At 38.3% G+C, this 23,994-nt stretch overlaps 1 protein-coding gene across 1 annotated transcript; it reads right to left on the bottom strand.

The window, feature by feature from the left end:
* Nucleotides 1-4,870: 4,870 nt before the first annotated feature.
* On the bottom strand, nt 4,871-23,583 carry LOC144535349 (uncharacterized). Its single transcript, XM_078277773.1, has 10 exons — nt 23,515-23,583; nt 21,663-21,743; nt 21,451-21,498; nt 20,404-20,457; nt 19,749-19,802; nt 6,950-7,000; nt 6,034-6,084; nt 5,660-5,707; nt 5,383-5,536; nt 4,871-5,206 (listed from the first exon to the last, which is right to left on the bottom strand). Exons 2-10 carry the CDS (start codon nt 21,736-21,738, stop codon nt 5,101-5,103), a joined length of 642 nt encoding a protein of 213 aa, XP_078133899.1. The 5' UTR covers nt 21,739-21,743; nt 23,515-23,583; the 3' UTR covers nt 4,871-5,100.
* Between the last annotated feature and the right edge of the window lie 411 nt (nt 23,584-23,994).

Raw genomic sequence — 23,994 nt, 5'->3', positions numbered from 1 at the left:
ACACCTGCACCTCGCTGTGTGTCAGTCAAGACAGTCTGAGAATGTGATAGGGTTTTGGTTGTTGATAACAGACAAATGGAGCGATGAATTGGTTCTTCCTAAGTGCCCATTACACTTCAGGAAGTTAGCCAGGCTAGCTGTGTTTCCCTGTTTCCAGTATTTGTGCTAAGCTAAGCTAACAGCAGCATCCACTTTCACATTTAGAAACGAGGTATTGAGAGAGGTATAAAATCTTCTCATCTAACTCTCATCAAGAAAGTGAAAAAGTGCAGTTCCTAATATGTCGAACCACTCCTTTAACTCTAGTTGTTATTTACACCATTCTCCTTCACAGACAACTCAATAAGTCAGATGACGATCACAGGGCCAAGGTCTGAGTCCACCCCTCTTAGTTGCCTTGAGAGATAAACTGAATGTTTGCTAGCTTCTCACAGACATTACTACACAGATATACATGTGTACTTCAGGTATTAATAAAGCATTAATTATAAGTCACTGTCTTCAAAAGGTTTTGGAAACCTTCTCAGACTCCGCAGAGAGCTAGATGTCTGGTGTGTATCTTGTGTGTATCTGTTTTGTTTTGTGTTTGCGTCCTTTGACAGAGACATAATAAGATAGAGGTGGTAGACAACAGGGCAGAGAAGTGCTGACTAACTCAGGACATCAACCCTAATCTGTGTAATCCCGTGGTCACTGTCCTGTAGGGCCTTGTTAAGTATGGCCCATCCCATAATCCCAGCCTCATCCCACCTCAGCCACATACAGATCACACACAGAGGGAAGTTCACAAAGGGAGACTTGCTGGGGTAGATCTTTATGTTATGACTCTGTAACACCTTACTTCACACAGAGTTAAAAGCATCCACAGCTGGAGAGCTGTAGTTACCCCCTGTCGGCCATGAGGCAGCACAGGACATTTAGGATAGAGTGCCTTGCCCGAAGGCATCAGTTATGAAGTGATCTCGGTGTTTGATTTGTCTTTAGAGGCATGTTTCTGTCCAGTTGGTTGAAGTCCTTTTGGGGGTGGTGCAAGGGTCTTTTTAAAGATATCCTTTCACTGCCAGTAGGTATAAAACAATGCACTTCATAAACAGGAAGTGGCAAGTAAACATGGCGATGTGTGAGATAAAAGACTGCAGCTCACAGTCTGTTGGCTCTATCTGCTGTCTACTTGGAGAACTGCAGTCAGTCACATTATATAGGACATTTTTGTACACTTTTGGTTTTAGCCAAGTAGAAAAACAACATAGAGAGGACCACAAATTGACTTTGGTAGGTAGTTTCAAATAGAGTATTCGAAAGCTGGGGTTTATTTAATTTAATTTTCTTGCTACTTCCTGTCCGGTTGACAACCTTCTTCTGTGTATTTATAGGTGAAATTGCAAACCAACAATCATACCACCACCTACTTTTTTAGAGCATGTAACGTAGTGTCATGAAACCATGTAAAGACTATAAAAAGTAACAATGTAGGCTACATGTACACATTCTACATTTTCTGCTACAAATGATCTTTTCCATTAAATACAGCATAGAATTAACATAAAGAAAGACATTATTACAGAATAGACCTTTTCAACAGCAGACATTTTGACTTGAAGGAAACATAGGAGGAAAAGCACAGGTTAATAATACTACTAATTACTAACAGCTCTGCACCAGAGTATTTCAGTAAGCCCAGCCTGTGATCCAGCATGCACAATACCTGGAATTCAGCCATTATTAATGTCATTAATTATACCTGCACCGTTCCTACTATGACATGTCAAAATGTCTGTTGTGAAAAAGGTCTATTCTGTAATAACGTCTATCGCCTCCTTGCAGGAGTTAGCACTGTTCAAAGGTATGATTTAGCCTCTCCACCACATGCTGCCATTATTTCCATTTCATTCAACTTTAAACCCTTCTTTGCCAGCATATGTTTGTGATAAAAGCCCACATATGCAGGGACCAGCATTGTTGTTGTAATTGTTTTTTTTATTATATAAAGAGAATTATGTAAAATTCTGAATGTAACACATTACACAATACATTATTATTCTCCCTACCCCCTCTAGATTAACCTGGAAATCCAGAGTTCTCGCAAGAGCACAATTTGAATCTGCTCAGCGAGTCACTCTGGCATTGAGTAATGATGCTCATTAACTATACCCTTGTAGCCGAGCTGCACCAATCACATCGGTGTATCTGATATAGGCGGGCCAGAGGCAAGCTAAACAGATGACGACAGTTTAATCTACCAGTTAGCTCCGCTGGTAGCTAAGCGTATGGGGTGGGGCTGGGCAATATATCGATATTATATCAATATCATGATATGAGACTAGATATCATCTTAGATTTTGGATATCATAATATTGTGATATGACAAGTGTTATTTTTTACTGGTTTTAAAGACTGCGTTACAGTAAAGTATTGTACTTTTCTGAACTTACCAGACTGTTCTAGCTGTTCTATTATTTGCCTTTTCCCCACTTAGACATTATGTCCACATTACTGATGATTATTTATCTAAAATCTAAGTGTGAAGATATTTTGTTAAAGCACCAATTGTCAACCCTAGAATATCGCTGCAATATCGATATCGATGTATTTAGTCAAGAATATCGTGATATCTGATTTTCTCCCTATCGCCCAGCCCTAGTATGGGGCTCTGGATACATCACCCTGTGTATTGTTGTGATTGGTCGTAGTGTTATCCAATTGTGTGCAGTGATATTTTAAAATGCATTCTTGGTGCCGCCCCTCAAGTTGGGCCATTTTCATTACTCAATGCCAGACCCTTAATCTTTCAGATTTGGGTCTGGATTTCCAGGCTACCTCTATATAGCATGGCAAGCCAAGTCCATTTTTTCACATTCTTTTAAAGCACCAAAAGTGTTTCTAGGAGTTGCATTTTATCATTATTGGCTTTTTTTATTTATAAATTTAGAATTATGAGGTTATATATGTTTTTATAAATACAATCTATATTGACAGGGAACTGTTTAAGCAGTTTAAACCACATTATAATAATACAGATGTAAGAAAGATAAACAATAAATAATTATTGGTTATTATTACATGGTTTGCATTTTGATCTCAGTAATGACATTTCAGTGGTTTATTCATTTAAATCATTTAATACAAGCAATGAATTGGTTATTATTGTGATAGAAAGCTTTCTTTTAACAGAATGACTTTAATCAATAAATCTAACTTAATACAGTAGTTATGTATTAGCTATCCCCACTATTTATGCCTGCAGTGTTTCATGAAAACATAATTTCCCATCATGTTGCTTAGAATATTGCACACAACTGTTTTTCTTTTAAACAAAGATGTTTTACTCATGGCCCACACATTCTGATTTTGAATGAATTTAAGTAAAATCATTCAACATTAAATCATTATAATAAATTGGAATGCAAATGCAAAGCCAAATAATTTGTGTAATTTCTTTGCAGTCTTTAAAAAACACACTGCAGTATAAAAGAATCCACTGGACAGATTTAATTTAAGTAAAATATGACTAATATTTCATCCCCAACCGGCACCGCCAGACACCGCCTACCAAGAGCCTGGGTCTGAGGAAGGTTTCCTCACCACCCGAGGTTTCTCACTAAAAGGGAGTTCTTCCTCGCCACTGTCGCACTAAATGCTTGCTCTTGGGGGAATTACTGGAATTGTTGGGTCTTTGTAAATTATAGTGTGGTCTAGACCTACTCTATCTGTAAAGTGTCTTGAGATAACGCTTGTTATGATTTGATACTATAAATAAAATTGAATTGAATATTTACCATCCTAGTTGCTTAACTTTAACACTGAGGGCCAGATGTACGTAGATTTGCGAAAGTAGCGTTATCAGCGCCATGGCCAACCCGCAGAAACCGCACGCTGTGATACTTCAGCTTACGTCTTATTTACCAAACCTGCAGTTTATCGGGTAATCAGCGCCTTTCTCCGCCCACTTTACCGTAAATTGCGCACATTTAAAAGCGCAATTGAATGGGCGATGTCAAAGAAATCCTGCTTGATGCGTGTTATTTCGGCATAAGTTGTGGGGAAATGTATGTATTGACTAGTGCGCTGTAGCAAAGCGTTAAGCATTTGTGCTATGATACGGCTAAGTGCAGACTGTGATATTCCCGCTGCTGATGCAATGACTGTTTGAAATGATCCTGATACCAATATTTGTAATGTAGCGAGGAGTTTAACAACTACTGGAATGGAATGTGAATGCTGAGTTGGAGATTCAAGGTCATCTTTGATTTCTTCCAGTAACTGAGATATTGCATGGCTGCTTAATCTGTAACGCTTAATGATTTCGTGTTCACTCAACTTAAAAAGTGTGATCCTTGTGGCAAAAATCTTTTCAGCTTGTCTCCTTGGCCTATTTCGCCGTCTTGCTCGGATTACTGCTGCCATTTCACCAGGAGGCATATGTGAGGAAACCCGCTTGCGGCTGGTTTACACCTGCTTTTAAGAGGTGGAGAATTTTCACGAGAGGTTTTTGTACATACTGCAGAATACATAATTAGGCGTACTTTACGCTTCCCTTCCCATCTCTTAGGAATTGGGAACTATGGGAAACTCCCACGTTCTCCTTCACCCTCCCACGAATGCATATGCATGACACGGAAAAGCGCAATTTGCCATTTTCAGTTCCTGCGACAGGCAGTCTGCGGTTTTACCTCAGTGCAGCCTGTTTGTACATACCTCGCCATGCTTTTTACGTGCACGTTGCGAAACAAATACGCCTGAAGTGGGCGCAAAACCGTTAGTACATGGCCCTGGCCCTGAGTTTTGTTATATTGAATTAACTTTACTTAGGTCAATCTTCATACAATCACGATTTTCTGCATCACATTTTTTACAACACAATTGCACATTTTAAGGAAAAGAAGAAATCCCAGCTCTTATGTAATATTCTATCTACAAATATGTAAAGTACAGAGTAATGCAGTTACAACCCACATTTGACACAATTGTGCACAGGATTAATGGCTACATCTGATGTGTTTGCATATAGGGGTTTGGCTCCTGTCTAAATGTTTTATTTAGTCATGGATGACTTTTCTATGTTTTGTTGGTACTTCAGCAGAGAGGACACTGCGGTGCTTTTCACATGCGTTTATGAACATGCATGACGTTGTTACAGACGGGGCAGGAATGCTGCACGTCCTTGCATTCATTCACACAGAAGGGGATGAGACAGAAAGGCCAGATCCTGGTGGCGAGTATCAGAAAAAAGTAAAAAATAATAATACTTTATCACATATCGTGTACACTGTAAATTATTTAAAGCTGGTTCAGTTTATTGGTTGTGTGTGTGTGTGTGTGTGTGTGTGTGTGTGTGTGTGTGTGTGTGTGTGTGTGTGTGTGTGTGCTAGGCTCTCTACTCACAAGAAGATTCCTAGTGTGCCACAGATCAGCCAGGTGAGCCAACCATTTGTGTATGTGACTGTAGAGACAACAGTGTTTTGGCAGTGAGGACACATCATCTGTCCAGGAAGCTCAGTTGGCCGCCTCTGTGGCTGCACCATCACCACCTGATTTACTGTGAGGGAGACACACAACATCCTGTAATTCCCACTGGCAGCTACAATTCCCATCATCTTACCATCCTGTCACTGTACTACTTATTTTAACGTGTGCAAAACCGTTGGAGAGAAACACTCACCAGGTTGAACTACCTGAGGTTGTTGGAACTGGAAGGCAGGTTGTTGAACTGGTAATGAGAAGGAGACATTTATCTAGAAAAAGGCTCAAAGATCAAACTGCCAAAAGGCTCCTTCCACATGGACTGAAATAAAAAGAATAACTTAAGAATATAAGAGCTACATTACAGCAAAATATGAAGGTAAAATAAGATGGTCAGTTGGCCACTGCTGTGCCATCTGGTTTACTGTGAGGGAGACACGCAGCACCCTTTAACTCCCACAGACAGCTACCATCCACACCTCCACACCATCTTGTCACTGAACTCCAAGCTCTCTGAGAAATGCAAATTAAGTTATTTTAACTTGTGAGAAACAACTGTAGAGAGGCACTTACCAGCTTGAATGACCTGAGGTTGTTGGTGGAACTGGAAGGCAGGTTGTTGAACTGATAATGAGAAGGAGACTTATCTTGAGAAAGGTTTAAAGAACAAGGTGCCAAAATGCTCCTAGCATATGAACTTAAAAGTCACAATGGTCACCAAAGTCGCAAATGACATTCTAAATGCCTTTGATAGGAAGATGCATTGTGCTGCCTTATTTGTTGATCTCTCTAAGGCTTTTGATACAGTTGACCACAACTTACTCCTACAAACACTGTTTAATGTTGGTATTGATAGCACTGCCAGAGCTATCTTGATGGGAAATGCCAGTGTGTGAAAACTGTGAACTTTAAACCTGATGTGTTACCCATCTTAAAGAGTGTACCACAAGGGTCGATTCTGGGTCCAGTCCTTTTTAGCTAATACATAAATGATATTACTTTTGCCCTAAAATACTTCCAAGCTCATTATTATGCTGATGACGCCATTGTCTATTGTGCAGCTGATACCTATCGATACCATATCTAAACAACTAGCTACTGAAAGACTGCAAGTTGCACTTCTAAACTTTTTTGGGGGGGCTTTTTCCCTTTATTAGATAGTGACAGTGGATAGACAGGAAAGGAAAGGTGGTAGAGAGATGGGGGATGACACGCAGCAAAGGGCCGCAGGTCGGACTCAAACCCGGGCCGCTGCAAAAGACTCAGCCTACACGGGGCGCACGCTCTTACTGGGTGAGCTAGAGGTTGCCCCACACTTCTACATTTTAAGATTGTTTTAAATGCAGAGAAGACTTAACATCCTGTAACTCCCACAGACAGCTACCATGCACACCTCACTATCCTGTCACTGAACTCCAAGCTCTCTGACTTTTTGCGTTATTCTGCAGTTATTTTAACTTGTGCAAAACAGCTGTAGAGAGGCACTTACCAGCTTGAATGACCTGAGGTTGTTGGTGGAACTGGAAGGCAGGTTGTTGAACTGATAATGAGAAGGAGACATTCATCTTGAGAAAGGTGTAAAGAACGAGCTGCCAAAAGGCTCCTACCACATAGCGGTAACTCAGCGTTTTGTTTTGTTGTTAAACTGTGTGTAAAATGAGCGGGACGTTAAATCACGAGTTTCAGGTAACAGCACCCTACGGTACCGTCTATTTGCTGGATGGTTTCAAGGTTAACGGTCGGTAGCTAACATTAGCAGATAAGCCCGTTGACAGCAACGTTATTGTTCATATTTTGGCACAATTTGTCTGACCGTAGTAGTGGTCATAGTGACTGAAAGTGTGATGTGCAGTGTTGGGGAGTAACGGAATACATGTACCAGCGTTACGTATTCAGAAAACAAATTATGAGTAACTGTATTCCGTTACAGTTACAATTTAAATAGTTGGTATTTAGAATACAGTTACATTGTTGAAATCAATGGATTACATGACGATACTTCTCTGTTTTACGGGTTTATTCACTCTCCAACTCCATGCATTTCCCAGAATCCCCAATATGAAAACAAAAAAATTTGCTATTTGCGTGATCACTGATAGAGGTAAAGATGGAGTCGGAACCGGCACAACAGAGCCAGGGCAGGAATGCGTTTCTATCTTAGAAATTCAAACAGCATTTCACATTAAAGGAAGAGAAGAGAGAACGAAATATAACTGTGCACTGCAGTGCAACTTCTGCTTGCCAGCAACCAACTTCCTTTCAGCGTCCAAATTACTCCACCTCCAACCTGAAGAAGCATCTTAAAGTAAATTATTTTTAGCCAAGGTCAGTCGTCTGCTGTAGTTTTACTGGTCACCTTGCTATTTTATAGTTGACGTGCGACTTTACATTCTCCTACATGCTGATTTACTAGCCCCAGAGCCATTGAAAGACTAGCCCCGTTTGACATGTTAGCTAACGTTAGCTAAAATTAGCTCATGGTAGCTTAGACTGCGGTTAGATTTTTGTAGTATGCAGTTCGGGACTACAAATACAAAAATCTATCTGCTTGTTTAGGTACACATTCAGCCAGTTGGAACAGAAGAACACACCAGAATAGGCCTGTTTAGTAAGCTGTATGTGATGGCCACATTGCTACTTATAAAATGCAATTCAATGTGGAAGTAATCCAAGTATTCAGAATACATTACTCAGATTGAGTAACGTAATGGAATACGTTACAAATTACATTTTTGGGCATGTATTCTGTACTCTGTAACGGAATACGTTTTGAAAGTATCCTTCCCAATACTGGTGATGTGACATGCTAAAAAGAAACTACACGCTGTTTTCAGGTAACGTTACTTTTTAACGTTCAACACCCCCCCATCCCACCCTTCCCCCCTGCCGCTGATGAAAAAAATTCTAGAGGAAACTGATAATATTGTGATATTTTCCTAGGCAATACTGTATGAATACACAAATGGCAAGTATTGATCGATATCATTATATATGTGTTGGTTAGTTTGTCTGCTTGACAATTCCATTTTACAGCAATACAATTTAACTGAGATGAACAAACAGAGAAATTTATCTTTTTAAATAAAACTATTGTTGACAAAGTTTTCCTTTGGGGACATCATTTTAAATTGAATATTTGAAGTTGAATAAAAGGTAATGCATTGCAATATATCGCAGAATATTGCAATATGTTTAAAATCGCAATAATATTTTGACATAACTATCGGGATAATATCATATCATGAGGCCTCTGGTGATACCCACCCCTATTGTCTATTGTGTAGCTGATTCTATACAACTGAAAGACTGCAAGTTGCGTATAATGACCTGCAAGCTGCACATTTAAATTTTAAGCTTGTTCTAAATGCAGATAAGACTAAATTTAATGGTATTTACAAATGCTATAAATATTGACACTATTAATCTTGTATAACTACAGTTAACAGCTCTTGTATTGAAAGTGTGTCCGAGTATAAGTACCTTGGTATGTGGATTGATCAAATATCTTCTTTTAAATATCATATTTATAATTGTGTCTGCAAGCTGCGCCAGAAGGTTGGCTTGTTGTACAGAAACAAATCCTGCTTTCCTATATCTCTCAGGAAAAGAATTGTGGAAGCTACTATCTTGCCTGTTTTCGATTATGGAGATGTGACTTATAGGCACGCTGCGTCTTGAACATTAAAACCCCTAGATTCGGTCTATCATTCTGCCCTTACATTTATTACAGATGCAAGTTGTAACACTCACCACTGTCTTTTGTATGATATGACTGGTTGGCCATCTCTTGAGAGTAGGTGAAATGCTCATTGGTTGGTGTTCATCTGTCAGGCACTTCTTAGCAAATTACCCCATTACATTTCCATGTTGTTAACTCCATATGTACATACATTTTACACTCGTTCCAATGAATGGCTTTGACTTGAGATCCCTCATAGTCAGACTGAGCTTGGCAAGACTGCTTTTTCATTTGCTGCTCCACATTGCTGGAATGCTGCACAAAGCACCTTAAAATTGGTCGCTCCCCCATCTATCAGTCAATTTAAGTCCTTGATAAATTACTTCTATGTATCTTCTTATGTCTGCTTTATTTATTTTTATCTGTTGTTATTTAAATTTGTTGAAATGCATGCTGTGCACTCAGCCCCATTGAAAATGAGGGTCTCCCTCAATGGGCCACGAGTTTTGAATAAAGGTTTGAAATGAAATGAAATGAAATGAAATGAACTCCAAGCTCTCTGACTTTTTGCATTATTCTGCAAATTCAAAGTTATTTTAACGTGTGCAAAACAGTTGAAGAGAAACACTCACCAGGTTGAACTACCTGAGGTTGTTGTTGAGGGAAGGCAGGTTGTTGAACTGATAATGAGAAGGAGACATTGATCTTGATAAAGGTTTAAAGAACAAGCTTCCACAACGCTCCTACCACATTGACTGAAATGACAGGAATAACTCAAGAATATAAAAGCTACATTACAGTAAAATATGCAGGTGAAGTAAGATAAAAGTCCCTTATCTCTTACTGCATTGGTTGCCAGGCTCAACGCTGACTACCACGTTACAGTTCATTTGGTTGCCGGGGACTGGTACATTTTCCATGATAGCTGCAAAAGGAGCAAGAAAAAAGCCGGTAAGCAAAAGAATATATGGTAATAAGGAAGTTGAATAAGGCCTTGTAATCCAAGAAACAGTTCCACTGTTTACACAGCCAAGTGAAGATGTTTAATAGAGGTGTTAAGAATGTGTGATCTATTTTTAAACCTCTTTAAACTCTTCTCTCTAATCTGTGACATCTTGCTAATCAAGTTGTACAGCATTTTAAATCAATAAAAGGCCAGTTGTTAAAGTACACCCTCTCTCTCCATGGCGTGTAAAGATAGCTGGTTTGGTGGCATTGAAGTTTTGAATTATAATGGAACAAATCATCAAAAGTGACACTAGTAACACTAGTGTGTACATTATTTAAAGCTGGTTTAGTTTTTTGGTTATGTGTGTGTGTGTGTGTGTGTGTGTGTGTGTGTGTGTGTGTGTGTGTGTGTGTGTGTGTGTGTGTGTGTGTGTGTGTGTGTGTGTGTGTGTGTGTGTGTGTGTGTGTGTATATTGTGCGAGACAAGATATGTATTTCACTAAGCAGTTTCCCACAAAACTAAGTGGTACTACGACAAACCTTTACCAAAACTTTACTTGCAAAATTATCTTTTAAATTGACCAACATCACATGTTTAATTCATGCCTCTATTAAAACGTGATCAAAAAATAATTTTTTTCTCCCCATTCACAACCATAGATATTTTTTCTGAAATAAGGTCCCATGGGGTCCACGAGAAGGGGAGGGACTTCACCTCTGTATGCCAGCAAGAACACATCGTCTCAACTGTCAAAAGCATTGTGTGTGCTTGTGAACTTGCGATTTCATTCTTCTAAGAATGATTAGCAAGAATGTTCTCCCTGAGAGTTGCATTCTTGGGATTGAGAAGCACCCAAGTGAGTGGATGAGATGGCAGATCTCGTCCAACCTGTCCACCTGTTCAGGAATCAACCACCAGATCAACACTGTTGCATTTAGAGTTCCAGGCATTACTTTCTCTGGCGAAACCTGTAATCATGATGGATGATTCAACTCTTAATCATGTTAAAAATGTCAAATAAAATGTTGCTTTTAACTTAACATGGGACAAGCCAACGCCACATTTTAACTGGTACACACATTAAACCAAGCAACACACACACTCTTCCAACATTCAGTGCAGGTTTACTGTAGTTGTTTCAACTAATCATAAAGTACAAGACATTACATTAACATAGTCTTAATACATTTTGTTTCCATTCAACACAACACTGTATTTTTTTTCTTTTACTTTTTGACAGTCTAAATAGGACAGCGAATAATCTGACTTTCAGAATGACTGTGATAGATGACCCTTTTCTGAATCTAAAGAATAGACATCATAGACAGAATCTCAGCAGCACTCTAAACTCTGCTTGTTTTAGTTTATTTTGTAATTGCACTTGAGTTGCTCCTTTTGATTTTAAACAACAGAATCATGTGTCAACAATTCAGACAAACAAGAAACTTTCAGGATTTCCTAGCATGTAGTATTTCTCCTTAATCTGAGTTTACATTTATTTTGCACGTTATAATGCTCGCCTAGCTGCTAGCGTGGCACGCCCTCATACTCTGCAACTGACTAGCTAGCAGGGCTTACCTAGGTACTGTGCATGTGTGACTCCCAACAAAGATGGAACAAAAGTGAGATGCCTCACTCTGTTACTAAAACAGAGAGCTCAACACACAGGGTGAAAAGAGGAGCTGCAGCAATGTGTAGTGTAACAAAATATGGTGTAATAAACCTATTCTGGTACAACCTCTAAATACAATTATGAACCTGAAAATGATCATAATATGAGCACTTTAAACTAATCATATACGTCAACAATTTAGACAAACAAGAAACTTTCAGGATTTCCTAGCATGTAGTATTTCTCCTTACTCTGAGCCTACATAGGTTTTATTTTGAGGCCAGATGTAATGCTGCTTACCTTGATAAAGAGGTTTAGGAGGGTGCGTGAGAGCTTCTTCCTCTGATGATTGAGCGCAATAGAAGAACACAACAAATAAAATGTTGCTGTGATGTGTCAGAAAGAAGGTGGAGCAACATTGTGAAAAGGTGTAGACCTCAGCTGTGGATCGCACTGCACTTTGTAGAATTTAGGTTATTCTGTTATTCTAATTTATAGCTCTTTGCTACACTTTCAAAAAAACAATCACCATTAGTTTTCTGCAGTGTCTTGCCACATTAACAATTTCAACAAAACTGTTTATTAGACAGTATTGTATTGTTTCATTTATTTACTCTATGCTGTGTTCAAGTATTAGATCACTAGTGTAACTTTTGATATTTGCAAACATTTGGCTGACTGGGAATAAAAAATCACTTTGGTAGGCTGACATGAAAAAACTTTAAAGGATAAGGCTGGCGTTGTTCTATATTTTCTTATGTGAACAAATCCTCTAAAAAGACCAAAGCCAACAAGACATTAGTCTGTCTATTCCCCACATATTCCCAAGCACAATAGTTTTTTTTTAAAGATTTGAATCTTTAATGATGGGTCACAAATATATACTTTGCTTTAAATAAAAAAAGCCAAATAATGTCCTCAAATAGCTGGGCACTGTACTTTTTAGCAGGAGTAAAGAGTGCATTTGTAGGGGACTATTTCCAACTGCAAATGAACAAACATTTGGAACTGCAGCAGGACAGTGTCTGTAGGATCAGCTGAAAACCAGCACTGCCCAGGTTCATTGTAATGGAACATGTCACACAGTGCAACAGTGTGACTGTTCTTAAGAGTCGAGTATTTAAAAATGAAAGTGTAACAGTAAAAGAGCACCAGGAGAGGGCTCTGTGTGACAGTGTCATTAACATGAAGTGTGACTTTGTGTTTTGTTCTGAAGAGAACAACAGCTCAGGTTGACAGTCAAATCAAGTAAATGAAAAACTCTCTTTACTCAAAATTAAACTGCCTGACGTAATGCGGTGCTGCTATTTTAGCGACCTGGTCCTCATCATTTATAATTTGTTTGTGTGCCATCACATTCATCACTTGTATTTGCTTTTACGTAATCACTTTTATTCCAGGCAGGTCTTTTTGTTTCCTATCTTTTGTGTTGTGTTTTCAGGATTAATTTACCTTGTCTTTAGAAAGGACTGCACCTTTCAACTCAGTTTTAAATGCAATGCTGCACATCTGTATCTGTTGGTATCTGCGTTTGTGTTTTCAGAGATGAAAACATTTTAACAGAACATTTAATGCGGAAAACAATGCTTAGAGTGATACAGAAATGGTGTCATTTATTTGTTTGTCGAGCAGAGCATGGTCAGCAATTAACGTGCAATACTGATATTTATTTAGCTATTTAATTATATTTATTTATTCTTTATTTTCTCATTGTTAATTTATAGAATTGGTTGACAATGTAATACTCTGTTTGTCTAATGTACCATTGCATCGGTGCACAATCCAAATAGAAATGGTCCATTTTCATTCCAGCTCAGAAATTCACTATATCGGCCGCCATATCGGTAATTGGTGAATTTCCGTTTCTCAAAAATTCCATATCTGTCGTGTTTTAATTTATTGGCCTCTTTTCCATTTAATACAGTGTAGAATTTAAAATAATATAAGACTGGATTACAGAATAGACCTTTTTCCCAGCACACATTTTGACTTGAAGGAAAAATAGGAGGAAAAACACAGGTTAATAATACTAATACTACTAATTACTAACAGCTCTGCCCCAATTAAGTATTTCAGTAAACCCAGCCTGTCCAGCATGCACAATACCTGAAATGCAGCCATCATTAATGTCATTAATTACACCTGCGCCATTCCTACTATGACATGGCAAATTGTCTGCTGTGAAGGTCTATCTCTCATCTCCCTCAATGACCCATATTGAAGTAATAATCAACAATAGACCGAAATCCAGGAGAGCTAATCTTAAATATATCAAGCCTTCTATGTCTGTCCCTGCTAATACTTCTTATCGCACTATGAAACAGCTTACAGTAATGTTAGATCTCTAGCCAATGGATGGTAATAACAGATAGCATGGTCCTACCAAACTCTCGTACATTTCATTCATTTATGGAATGGACCACCGGAGGAAAATAAGGGAGGGTCATGTCTTTTTATTCTTTGTTGAGGGGAGGGTCACCCAACACTTTTTAGTCTAGGAGGGGGGGTCACCCAACTTTTGTATTCATGAAAAAAGCAACATTTCAAAGTGGCTTGTTTGGTGCATATTTTTTCATGTAGCTCTAGTCTCTGCCCTCCTTCGCTACCAGATGGGTCTGACCCATGAGTTTGCTGGGAGGCAGAGGGAGCACTGCTCCCCTAGTGGCTGAAACGGGTAATTGCACTGTTTAAAAAATGAGAAATAATTAATTATATCTGGCATGACCAGATATTTTATAAATATCTTAAATAACACAAAACAACTAAATGGTGGTAGGTAATACATCAGATTTCATATACTGCTTTAGTAAAAAAAATATTACCTGGCTGACGATGGGAGCAGCAGGACGCAAAAAACGAAAGTTGGACTTAGTCTGGACATCTTGCCGTGCCAACCTTGCAATAAAGGTTTCCTAAATGCCATGTATAGACATGTGATGTCAGCTTACTAATTGATTGCGGGTTTTGTGTAGATTTGGACTTTTATACGTTTATTCCACTTTGTTTAAACGGCGAAGTGGAGAGGCCTCGTTCACCTGTTTGGAGCTGGCTGGTGAATGTGACGCCTTGCTGGATACACCGTGACTCTGTTTGTGGATCTACTGATCGCTGTGGATTACTTTTTTTTTTCATTGTCATTGGATTACGGCAAAATAAGGATCTTTTTTCTCAACGTGTCTTAACGTTTTATGGTGAGTTTGGAGAGGCATCTCAACAGACTGTAGGTCCAATACTGATTGTTCACTGTTACATTTTAGTTTGTCTATTGCGTTCCAAGACAACCGTGCCGCGATTGGATTTCATAAGGGCGAATTGTTAAATTGTTACAATGTAATTTAAAATCTGCTTTAAAAATAAACATATATGTTTTGGAATATAATGTTCAGCTTCGGCAGCTTTACCTATGTGCTAAATATACGACTGAGGAAGCCTAGTGACGAGTCCATAGCAACCAGTGTTGAATTGTTATTTCCCAGTGTGCTTTGCTGAATGGTCTCAATGTTTTATTGTTTTATTTCATATGAATACTAGTTTACTAGAGGAGTAACTTAGTATTTGAAGTAATGCAGTAATGCAGGAAGTGTGCATTTAGTTTCCATGCTTATTGTGTTTTCACAACTATGCTAGTGAGTAAATCTACTGAAATGGCCACCACACCATAACAGAGGAGTGTGATGTGTAAGATGAGAATGCAGAGGTTAACTCATGTCTTGGAAAGGCTGTAAAAAATCAAATGGTTTCTGTATGTCTTTGCTAAGTGCAAGTTAACACATAAGGAGAGGGTCATAGGAAAGTTATTACTGGCGAGGAGAGGGTCAAGGCTTTTCAACATAAAGGTCCCAAAACTCCTCAGGTGGCCCTTTAAATAAATAACCTTATCTAACTCCTTCATCACTATCGGCGAGCTGGAAAAAAACAACTCAAACTAGCGCACAACCTCAACGTCATCGTTCTCAGCCACTTCATCTGTTCGCTGAGTGGACCGGTAAAGATTTGGCCGGAGAAAACCCAAGAATATACGGCAAACCCAGACAGAGTACTGAAGGACAATTGTGTACATTGCGCTACTAGGAAGGGCGGGGGTTGCTGTTTTATATGATTATGTTTTTAGCTGTAAATCTGTGTCTTTTGGCATTTACCAGAGCTTTGAATACTTAGGTCTAGTTATTCTAATTTCGCTGTATTGTAAAGTACAATGACAATAAAGGCATTCAATTAAATTCAATTCAGTTCAAATTCATTTAACAATAGCTACCAGTCTGTTTACCAGTAACTAATCATTAGTGCTTGAATCAGTCAATCAGTAACTTATCATTAACTAACCATTCATTACTCATTCATCTAACAGTAGCTACCAGTCTGTTTACCAGTAACTAATCATTAGTGCTTGAATCAGTCAATCAGTAACTAATCATTAACTAACCATTCGTTACTCATTAATTCCTTATTCATTCCTCATTCATTCCTCAGTAACTACATTTTTGTGTACCTTATTGTAAAGTGTTACGGGAGAGCTCTTCCCTGGAAGGAAAGGCAGCGCAGTTTTGTCAGGGTTAGGTTTCAGGTGGTTTGTGGACATCCAAGAAGAAATGTTTTTCACATTCTTTAAAAGCACCAACAGTGTTTCTAGGAGTTAGATTTTAACATTATTGGCTTTTATTTTTTATAAATCTGGAACTATGAGGCCATAGTGTACCATCTATATTGACAGAGATCTGCTTTAGCAGTTTCAACCACATTGTGATAATACAGATGAAATAAATATGTGCAATAAATAATTATTTGCTTCATGGTTTGCAATTTGATCTCAGTAATGACATTTCCTGTTGATCAATTGGTGATTTATTAATTTGAATAATTTAATGGTACAAGCAATGAATTGGTTATTATTGGTATAGAAGTCTCTCTATTAACAGAATGAGTTTAATCAATAAATCTAACTTAGCCTCTGTATGTAACTTTATAATGTTTCTGAAACAGTGTAATTGTTCATCTAATGATCATAAATGACCTGTAATGACAAAGGAGACTAACAGTGAAAAGAACACTATTTTTATATAGTTTTTATTAATGCCTTTGCACGGGTCCGATTTTTACAAAATCAAAAAATTCACAAAGTCCCAAAATTATTTACAACAGGTAGAACAGCTCTCTAACACATTCTGATGATTTCTTATATATGGGCCTAATTATATTTTCATTTTATTTTAGAAGTTATCTGTTGTAGTTCTGGCTGATACTGGGGCAGGGCCATTACAGAAAAAAAGAAATTAAATGAAGAACAACTAAAATAAGGGAAAGTGACAGACAATGGGGAAAAATCTGAGTCTATTCCGGTCGGGCTTTCAAGAAATGGAGACAATTACGGGATTGTAAATAATTCAAAACCCACCCCGAATTGGCCCTTAGGTATGTAATATGTCTATGTCATTCATTCATAAAATAATTTTACAATGCGCGATGTGGTTGTACGTCAATACTAACTCAGTAACCTATATTAAATTACGTCCCCCTTCCATTAAGCTCCAGGTTTTTATTTATTTTCAGTCTGTGTTTGTGTTGGCTTACTATTTTCTTTTCCGTTGTCCCCCTGTACCTGTGTAAAGCGTCCTTGGGTTTCATGAAATGCGCTAAATAAATCAAAGTAATTATTACGTTGGTTGCTACAACAGACTCTTAATACTTTGGCTCGTGACACAGTGACAGTGATACCCGGTTTATCTCATGAGACATCCAAAGTAGGCAAAGTTACCGTATGCAACACTTGAAATGCAATAAGTCATCTATAATGCACTCTCTTATTGTAAATGAATGATTTTCTGTCTGTGCAAAATGTTCATCACATCTATTTAACCTCTTGGTAACGCTAATTCGGAAATACAGTGGGCAATAAATGTTGACTGGAATATTGTACAAACCTTTTTTGCTTTTAAACAAAGATTTTTGACTCATGGCCCACAAATTCTGATTCTGTTCACGTTGAAATATTTCTTCAATAAAAGCAAATCATTTTTAAGTCAACATATCAAATAACTGTTATTTAAAGCATATCATTCAACATACAATCAAAATTAAATCAATATAATTACTTGAAATGAAAATGCAAAGCCAAATCATTTGTGTAATTTCTTTATAGTCTTTAAAATTACATTGCATTGGATCTGTAGTTCGAATGAACTGGACAATGTAATGTAAAGGACAATTCCGCTTCCACCCTGTAGGGGGACCGAAACGGGAAAAGTTCTTTAGAGCTGTTACACACCAACCAGACGGCCGACCGTCGGCAGAAAAGGCAGTCGGACTGATCAGTCCGGTCCCCGAGGTCCAAAGAAATGCCTCAAAACACAATGAGGTGACGCCAACTTGAGCGTACGCTCTGCGCTGTGCAAAATGTAATACGTCTCTATAGTAGGAAGCAGCGCTTCTCTGTGTTGTTTCCCAGAAAATGAAAACAGGCAGCTGATAGGACGAACGCATCATGTGGGTCTTTTTCCTCCAGAAATTCACAGCCAGACTGTCGGCGGCTTGTTCAGAATACGATCTCATATTGTACTAAAATAGTCCACCGAAACGTCTTTCTGAAAACATTTTAAGCAAGAAATAGGCCATACAGTTGTTGAATCTGTCTTCATTTTAGATCGACAAAGGTCAGTTTAAAAGATTTTCGTCAGATTTTGAGAGGCTCATCCGCTCGCCATTTCCCGGTGTCCTGACTGCCCTGTCTCCGACTGAGCATGTCAGGTCGGCCAAAATGAAGGCCGACAGCTCCTCCGACGGACGGTGGCACGGAACACACCGAACAGACTCGAGTCACTGACTTGAATATTGTCCGAGGGCCGATAATCGGGTTGGTGTGTCAGGGCCCTTAGTGTTGCTTTAATTTAAGTAAAATAAGTATAATATTTACCATCCTTCATAGTTGCTTAACTTTAACACTGAGGTTTGTTATATTGAATTAACTTTACTTAGGTCAAGTCAAGAAAAAAATATGATCATGATTTTTCACATTAGATTTTTTACAACACCTTTGCATATTTTAAAGAGAGAGGACACTGCTGTGCTTTTCACATGCGTTTATGGATGTGCACAAGGTTGTTACAGACGGGGCAGAAATGCTGCACATTCTTGCAGGTATTCACACAAAAGGGGATGAGACAGAAAGGCCAGATCCTGGTGACGAGTATCAGAAAAAAGATAAAAATAATACTTTATCACGTATCATTGTGTAGATTGTAAATGATTTAGAGATGTTTCAATGTATTGGTAGTGTGTGTGTGTGTGTGTGTGTGTGTGTGTGTGTGTGTGTGTGTGTGTGTGTGTGTGTGTGTGTGTGTGTGTGTGTGTGTGTGTGTGTGTGTTGGGCTCTACTCACAAGAAGATTCCTAGTGTGCCACAGATCAGCCAGGTGAGCAAACCATTTGTGTACTCGACTTTAGTGACAATACTGTTTTGGCAGTGAGGACACGTCATCAGTCCAGGAAGATCAGTTGGCAGCTGCCGCCTTACCTGATTTACTGTGAGGGAGACACGCAACACCTTGTAACTCCTACTGGCAGCTACAATTAACATCATCTCATCTGTCACTGAACTCCAAGCTCCATGAGTTATTCTGCAAATTCAAAGTAATTTTAACGTGTGCAAAACAGTTGGAGAGAAACACTCACCAGGTAGACCGACCTGAGGTTGTTGTTGGTTGTACTGGTAAGCAGGTTGTTGAACTGGTAATGAGAAGGAGACATTTATCTTGAGAAAGGCTTAAAGAACAGTTGATAAACAAACTGCCAAAAGGCTTCTTCCACATGGGCTGAAATGAAAGGAATAACTAAGAATATAAGAGCAGATAAAATAAGATGGAGGTCAGTTGGCCGCTGCTGTGCCATCTTGTTTACTGTGAGGGAGACACGCAGCACCCTGTAACTCCCACAGACAGCTACAATCCACACCTTCTCACCATCTTGTCACTGAACTCCAAGCTCTCTGACGTTTTGCATTATTCTGCCATTTGAGTTATTTTAACTTGTTAGAAACAACTGTAGAGAGACACTCACCAGGTTGAATGACCTGAGGTTGTTGTTGGTGGAACTGGAAGGCAGGTTGTTGAACTGGTAATGAAAAGGAGACTTATCTTGAGAAAGGTTTAATTAGCAAGGTGCCAACATGCTCCCACCACATGGACTTAAAAGTCACAATGGTCACCAAAGTCGCAAATGACATTCCAAATGCCTTAGATAGGAAGATCATTGTGCTGCCTTGTTTGTTGATCTCTCTAAAGCTTTTGATACGGTTGACCACAACTTACTCCTACAAACACTTTTTAATGTTGGTATTAATAGTACTGCCTGTAAATTCTTCCAGAGCTATCTTGATGGGAGTGTGTGAAAACTGTGAACTTTAAACCTGATGTGTTACCCATCTTAAAGGGTGTACCACAAGGGTTGATTCTGGGTCTAGTCCTTTTTAGCTAATACATACATGATATTACTTTTGCCCTAAAATACTGCAAAGCTCATTATTATGCTGATGACACCATTGTCTATTGTGTAGCTGATTCTAAATGCAGATAAGACTAAACATCCTGTAACTCCCACAGACAGCTACCATCCACACCTCACTATCCCATCACTGAACTCCAAGCTCTCTGACTTTTTGCATTATTCTTCAGTTATTTTAACTTGTGATAAACAGTTGGAGAGAAACACTCACCAGGTTGAATGACCTGAGGTTGTTGTTGTTGGAACTGGAAGGCAGGTTGTTGAACTGGTAATGAGAAGGAGACATTTATCTTGAGAAAGGTGTAAAGAATAGGCTGCCAAAAGGCGTGTTCCGCAAGGGTCAATTCTGGGTCCAGTCCTTTTAAGCTTATTCATAAATGAATCCTTTTCGCAAAAAAAAAATGGCCAAGCCCATTTTTATGCTGATGACACCATTGTCTTTTAGGGGTGGGGGGAAAATTGCTATAGCATAATATCATGATCTTTTCCTATGCAATACTGTATCAATACACAAACACCAAGTATCGATCAATATTATTATATATGTGTTGGTCAGTTTGTCTGCTTGGCAATTCCATTTTGCAGCAATAAAATTGAACTGAGATGACATACAGAGAAATTTATCTTTTTAGATAAAACTATTGTTGACAAAGTTTTCCTTTGGGAACATAATTTGAAATATTTATTATTATTATTATTATTATTATTATTATTATTATTATTATAGAATATTTGAAGTTGGATAAAAGATAATCCATTGCAATATATCGCAGAATATTGCAATATGTTTAAAATCGCAATAATATTGTATCGTGACATAAATATCTGGATAATATATTGTGAGGCCTCTGGTGATACCCACCCATATTGTCTATTGTGTAGCTGATTCTATACAACTGAAAGACTGCAAGTTGCGTATAATGACCTGCAAGCTGCACTTTTAAATTTTAAAGCAACACTATGTAACTTTTCCCGCTTTGGTCCCCCTACTGGTTGTTTCATTGGAACTACAGCTGCAGCTAAAAGTTACATAGTGTTGCTTTAAGCTTGTTCTAAATGCAGATAAGACTACATTTAATAATAATAGTGCTGTGCACTCGGCCCCATTGAAAATGAGGGTCTCCCTCAATGGGCCACGAGTTTTGAATAAAGGTTTGAAATGAAATGAAATGAACTCCAAGCTCTCTGACTTTTTGCATTATTCTGCAAATTTAAAGTTATTTTAACGTGTGCAAAACAGTTGAAGAGAAACACTCACCAGGTTGAACTACCTGAGGTTGTTGTTGAGGGAAGGCAGGTTGTTGAACTGATAATGAGAAGGAGACATTGATCTTGAGAAAGGTTTAAAGAACAAGCTTCCACAACGCTCCTACCACATTGACTGAAATGACAGGAATAACTCAAGAATATAAAAGCTACATTACAGTAAAATATGCAGGTGAAGTAAGATAAAAGTCCCTTATCTCTTACTGCATTGGTTGCCAGGCTCAACGCAGACTACCACGTTACAGTTCATTTGGTTGCCGGGGACTGGTACATTTTCCATGATAGCTGCAAAAGGAGCAAGAAAAAAGCCGGTAAGCAAAAGAATATATGGTAATAAGGAAGTTGAATAGGTCCTCGTAATCCAAAAACAGTTCCACTGTTTACTCTGAATGTAGTGAAGTGAAGATGTTTAATAGAGGAGTTACGAATGTGTGATCTACTTTTAAACCATCGCTTCTCTCTAATCTGTGACATCTTGCTAATCAAGTTGTACAGCATTTTAAATCAATAAAAGGCCAGTTGTTAAAGTACACCCTCTCTCTCCATGGCGTGTAAAGATAGCTGGTTTGGTGGCATTGAAGCTACTTACTTTACGATTTTCCTTACTTGCAAAATGATCTTTTAAATTGACCAACATCACATGTTTAATTCATGCCTCTATTAAAACGTGATCAAAAAAATAATTTGTTTCTCCCCATTCACAATCATAGATATTTTTTCTGAAATAAGGTCCCATGGGGTCCACGAGAAGGGGAGGGACTTCACCTCTGTATGCCAGCAAGAACACATCGTCTCAACTGTCAAAAGCATTGTGTGTGCTTGTGAACTTGTGATTTCATTCTTCTAAGAATGATTAGCAAGAATGTTCTCCCTGAGAGTTGCATTCTTGGGATTGAGAAGCACCCAAGTGAGTGGATGAGATGGCAGATCTCGTCCAACCTGTCCACCTGTTCAGGAATCAACCACCAGATCAACACTGTTGCATTTAGAGTTCCAGGCATTACTTTCTCTGGCGAAACCTGTAATCATGATGGATGATTCAACTCTTAAACATGTTAAAAATGTCAAATAAAATATTGCTTTTAACTTAACATGGGACAAGCCAACGCCACATTTTAACTGGTACACACATAAAACCAAGAAACACACACACTCTTCCAACATTTAGTGCAGGTTTACCGTAGTTGTTTTTAAACTCATCACAAAGTACAAGACATTACATTAACATAGTCTTTATACATTATGTTTGCAATAACACAACATTGTTTTTTTATTACTTTTTGACAGTCTAAATAGGACAACGAATAATCTGACTTTCAGAATGACTGTGATAGATGACCCTTTTCTGAATCTAAAAAATAGACTAACTCAGAATACAGCTGCTCAAAATATCAGCAGCACTCTAGACTCTGCTTGTTTTAGTTTATTTTGTAATTGCAGTTGAGTTGCTCTTTTTGATTTTAAAGTGCTCATATTATGCTTTTTCACTTTTACCCTTTCCTTTATTGTGTTATATATCTTTTTTGTGCACGTTATAGGTTTACAAAGTGAAAAGGCCCAAAGTCCTTACCATCTCCAACAGAAAAAAAACAGCTCTAATGTAGTCCAGCCTTTACTTCCGTGACTAATGCTCGTCACTTTGTAACACACGTTATAATGCTCGCCTAGCTGCTAGCATGGCACGCCCTCATACTCTGCAACTGACTAGCTAGCAGGGCTTACCTAGGTACTGTGCATGTGTGACTCCGAACAAAGATGGAACAGAAGTGAGATGTCTCATTCTGTAGCTAAAACAGAGAGCTCAACACACAGGGTGAAAAGAGAAGCTGCAGCAATGTGTAGTACAACAAAATATGGTGTAATAAACCTATTCTGGTACAACCTCTAAATACAATTATGAACCTGAAAATGATCATAATATGAGCACTTTAAACTAATCATATACGTCAACAATTTAGACAAACAAGAAACTTTCAGGATTTCCTAGCATGTAGTATTTCTCCTTACTCTGAGCCTACATAGGTTTTATTTTGAGGCCAGATGTAATGCTGCTTACCTTGATAAAGAGGTTTAGGAGGGTGCGTGAGAGTTTCTTCCTCTGATGATTGAGAGCAATAGAAGAACACAACAATTGCTGTGATGTGTCAGAAAGAAGGTGGAGCAACATTGTAAAAGGATCAGACCTCAGCTGTGGATCGCACTGCACTTTGTAGAATATCGAAAGGTTATTCCAACTTATAGCTATTTGCTGCACTTAAAAAAAAAAAATCAATCACCATTAGTTTTCTGCAGTGTCTTGCCACATTAACAATTCCAACAAAACGATTTATTAGATAGTATTGTATTGTTTTTCTTTATTTACTGTATGCTGTGCTATGGTATAAGATCACTACATTCTTGGAAAATGTTATGTATTGATGATTGATTAAAATTTGTATTTAGTAGAAACTCAGTGATGGTCTTACAGGGACAAATGAGTGTGACAAGTTGTTTTACATAATAAAACACAACAAGAAAAAAAATGACAAGAACATAA

Source organism: Sander vitreus, chromosome 2 (genome assembly GCF_031162955.1).
Source record: "Sander vitreus isolate 19-12246 chromosome 2, sanVit1, whole genome shotgun sequence".
Taxonomy (NCBI): domain Eukaryota; kingdom Metazoa; phylum Chordata; class Actinopteri; order Perciformes; family Percidae; genus Sander; species Sander vitreus.
The sequence above is the reverse complement of the archived record's forward strand: the minus strand, read 5'-3'. Positions and strand labels throughout refer to the sequence as shown.

Coding starts and splice junctions, on each gene's coding strand:
- LOC144535349 (XM_078277773.1), bottom strand. CDS start 21,738: ATGGAAAATGTACCAGTCCCCGGCAACCAAATGAACTGTAACGTGGTA. Junction 6,085..6,949: donor ACCTCAGGTCATTCAAGCTG/GTAAGTGCCTCT, acceptor TCTCATTATCAG/TTCAACAACCTGCCTTCCAG. Junction 5,207..5,382: donor GGCACACTAGGAATCTTCTT/GTGAGTAGAGAG, acceptor ACTCGCCACCAG/GATCTGGCCTTTCTGTCTCA.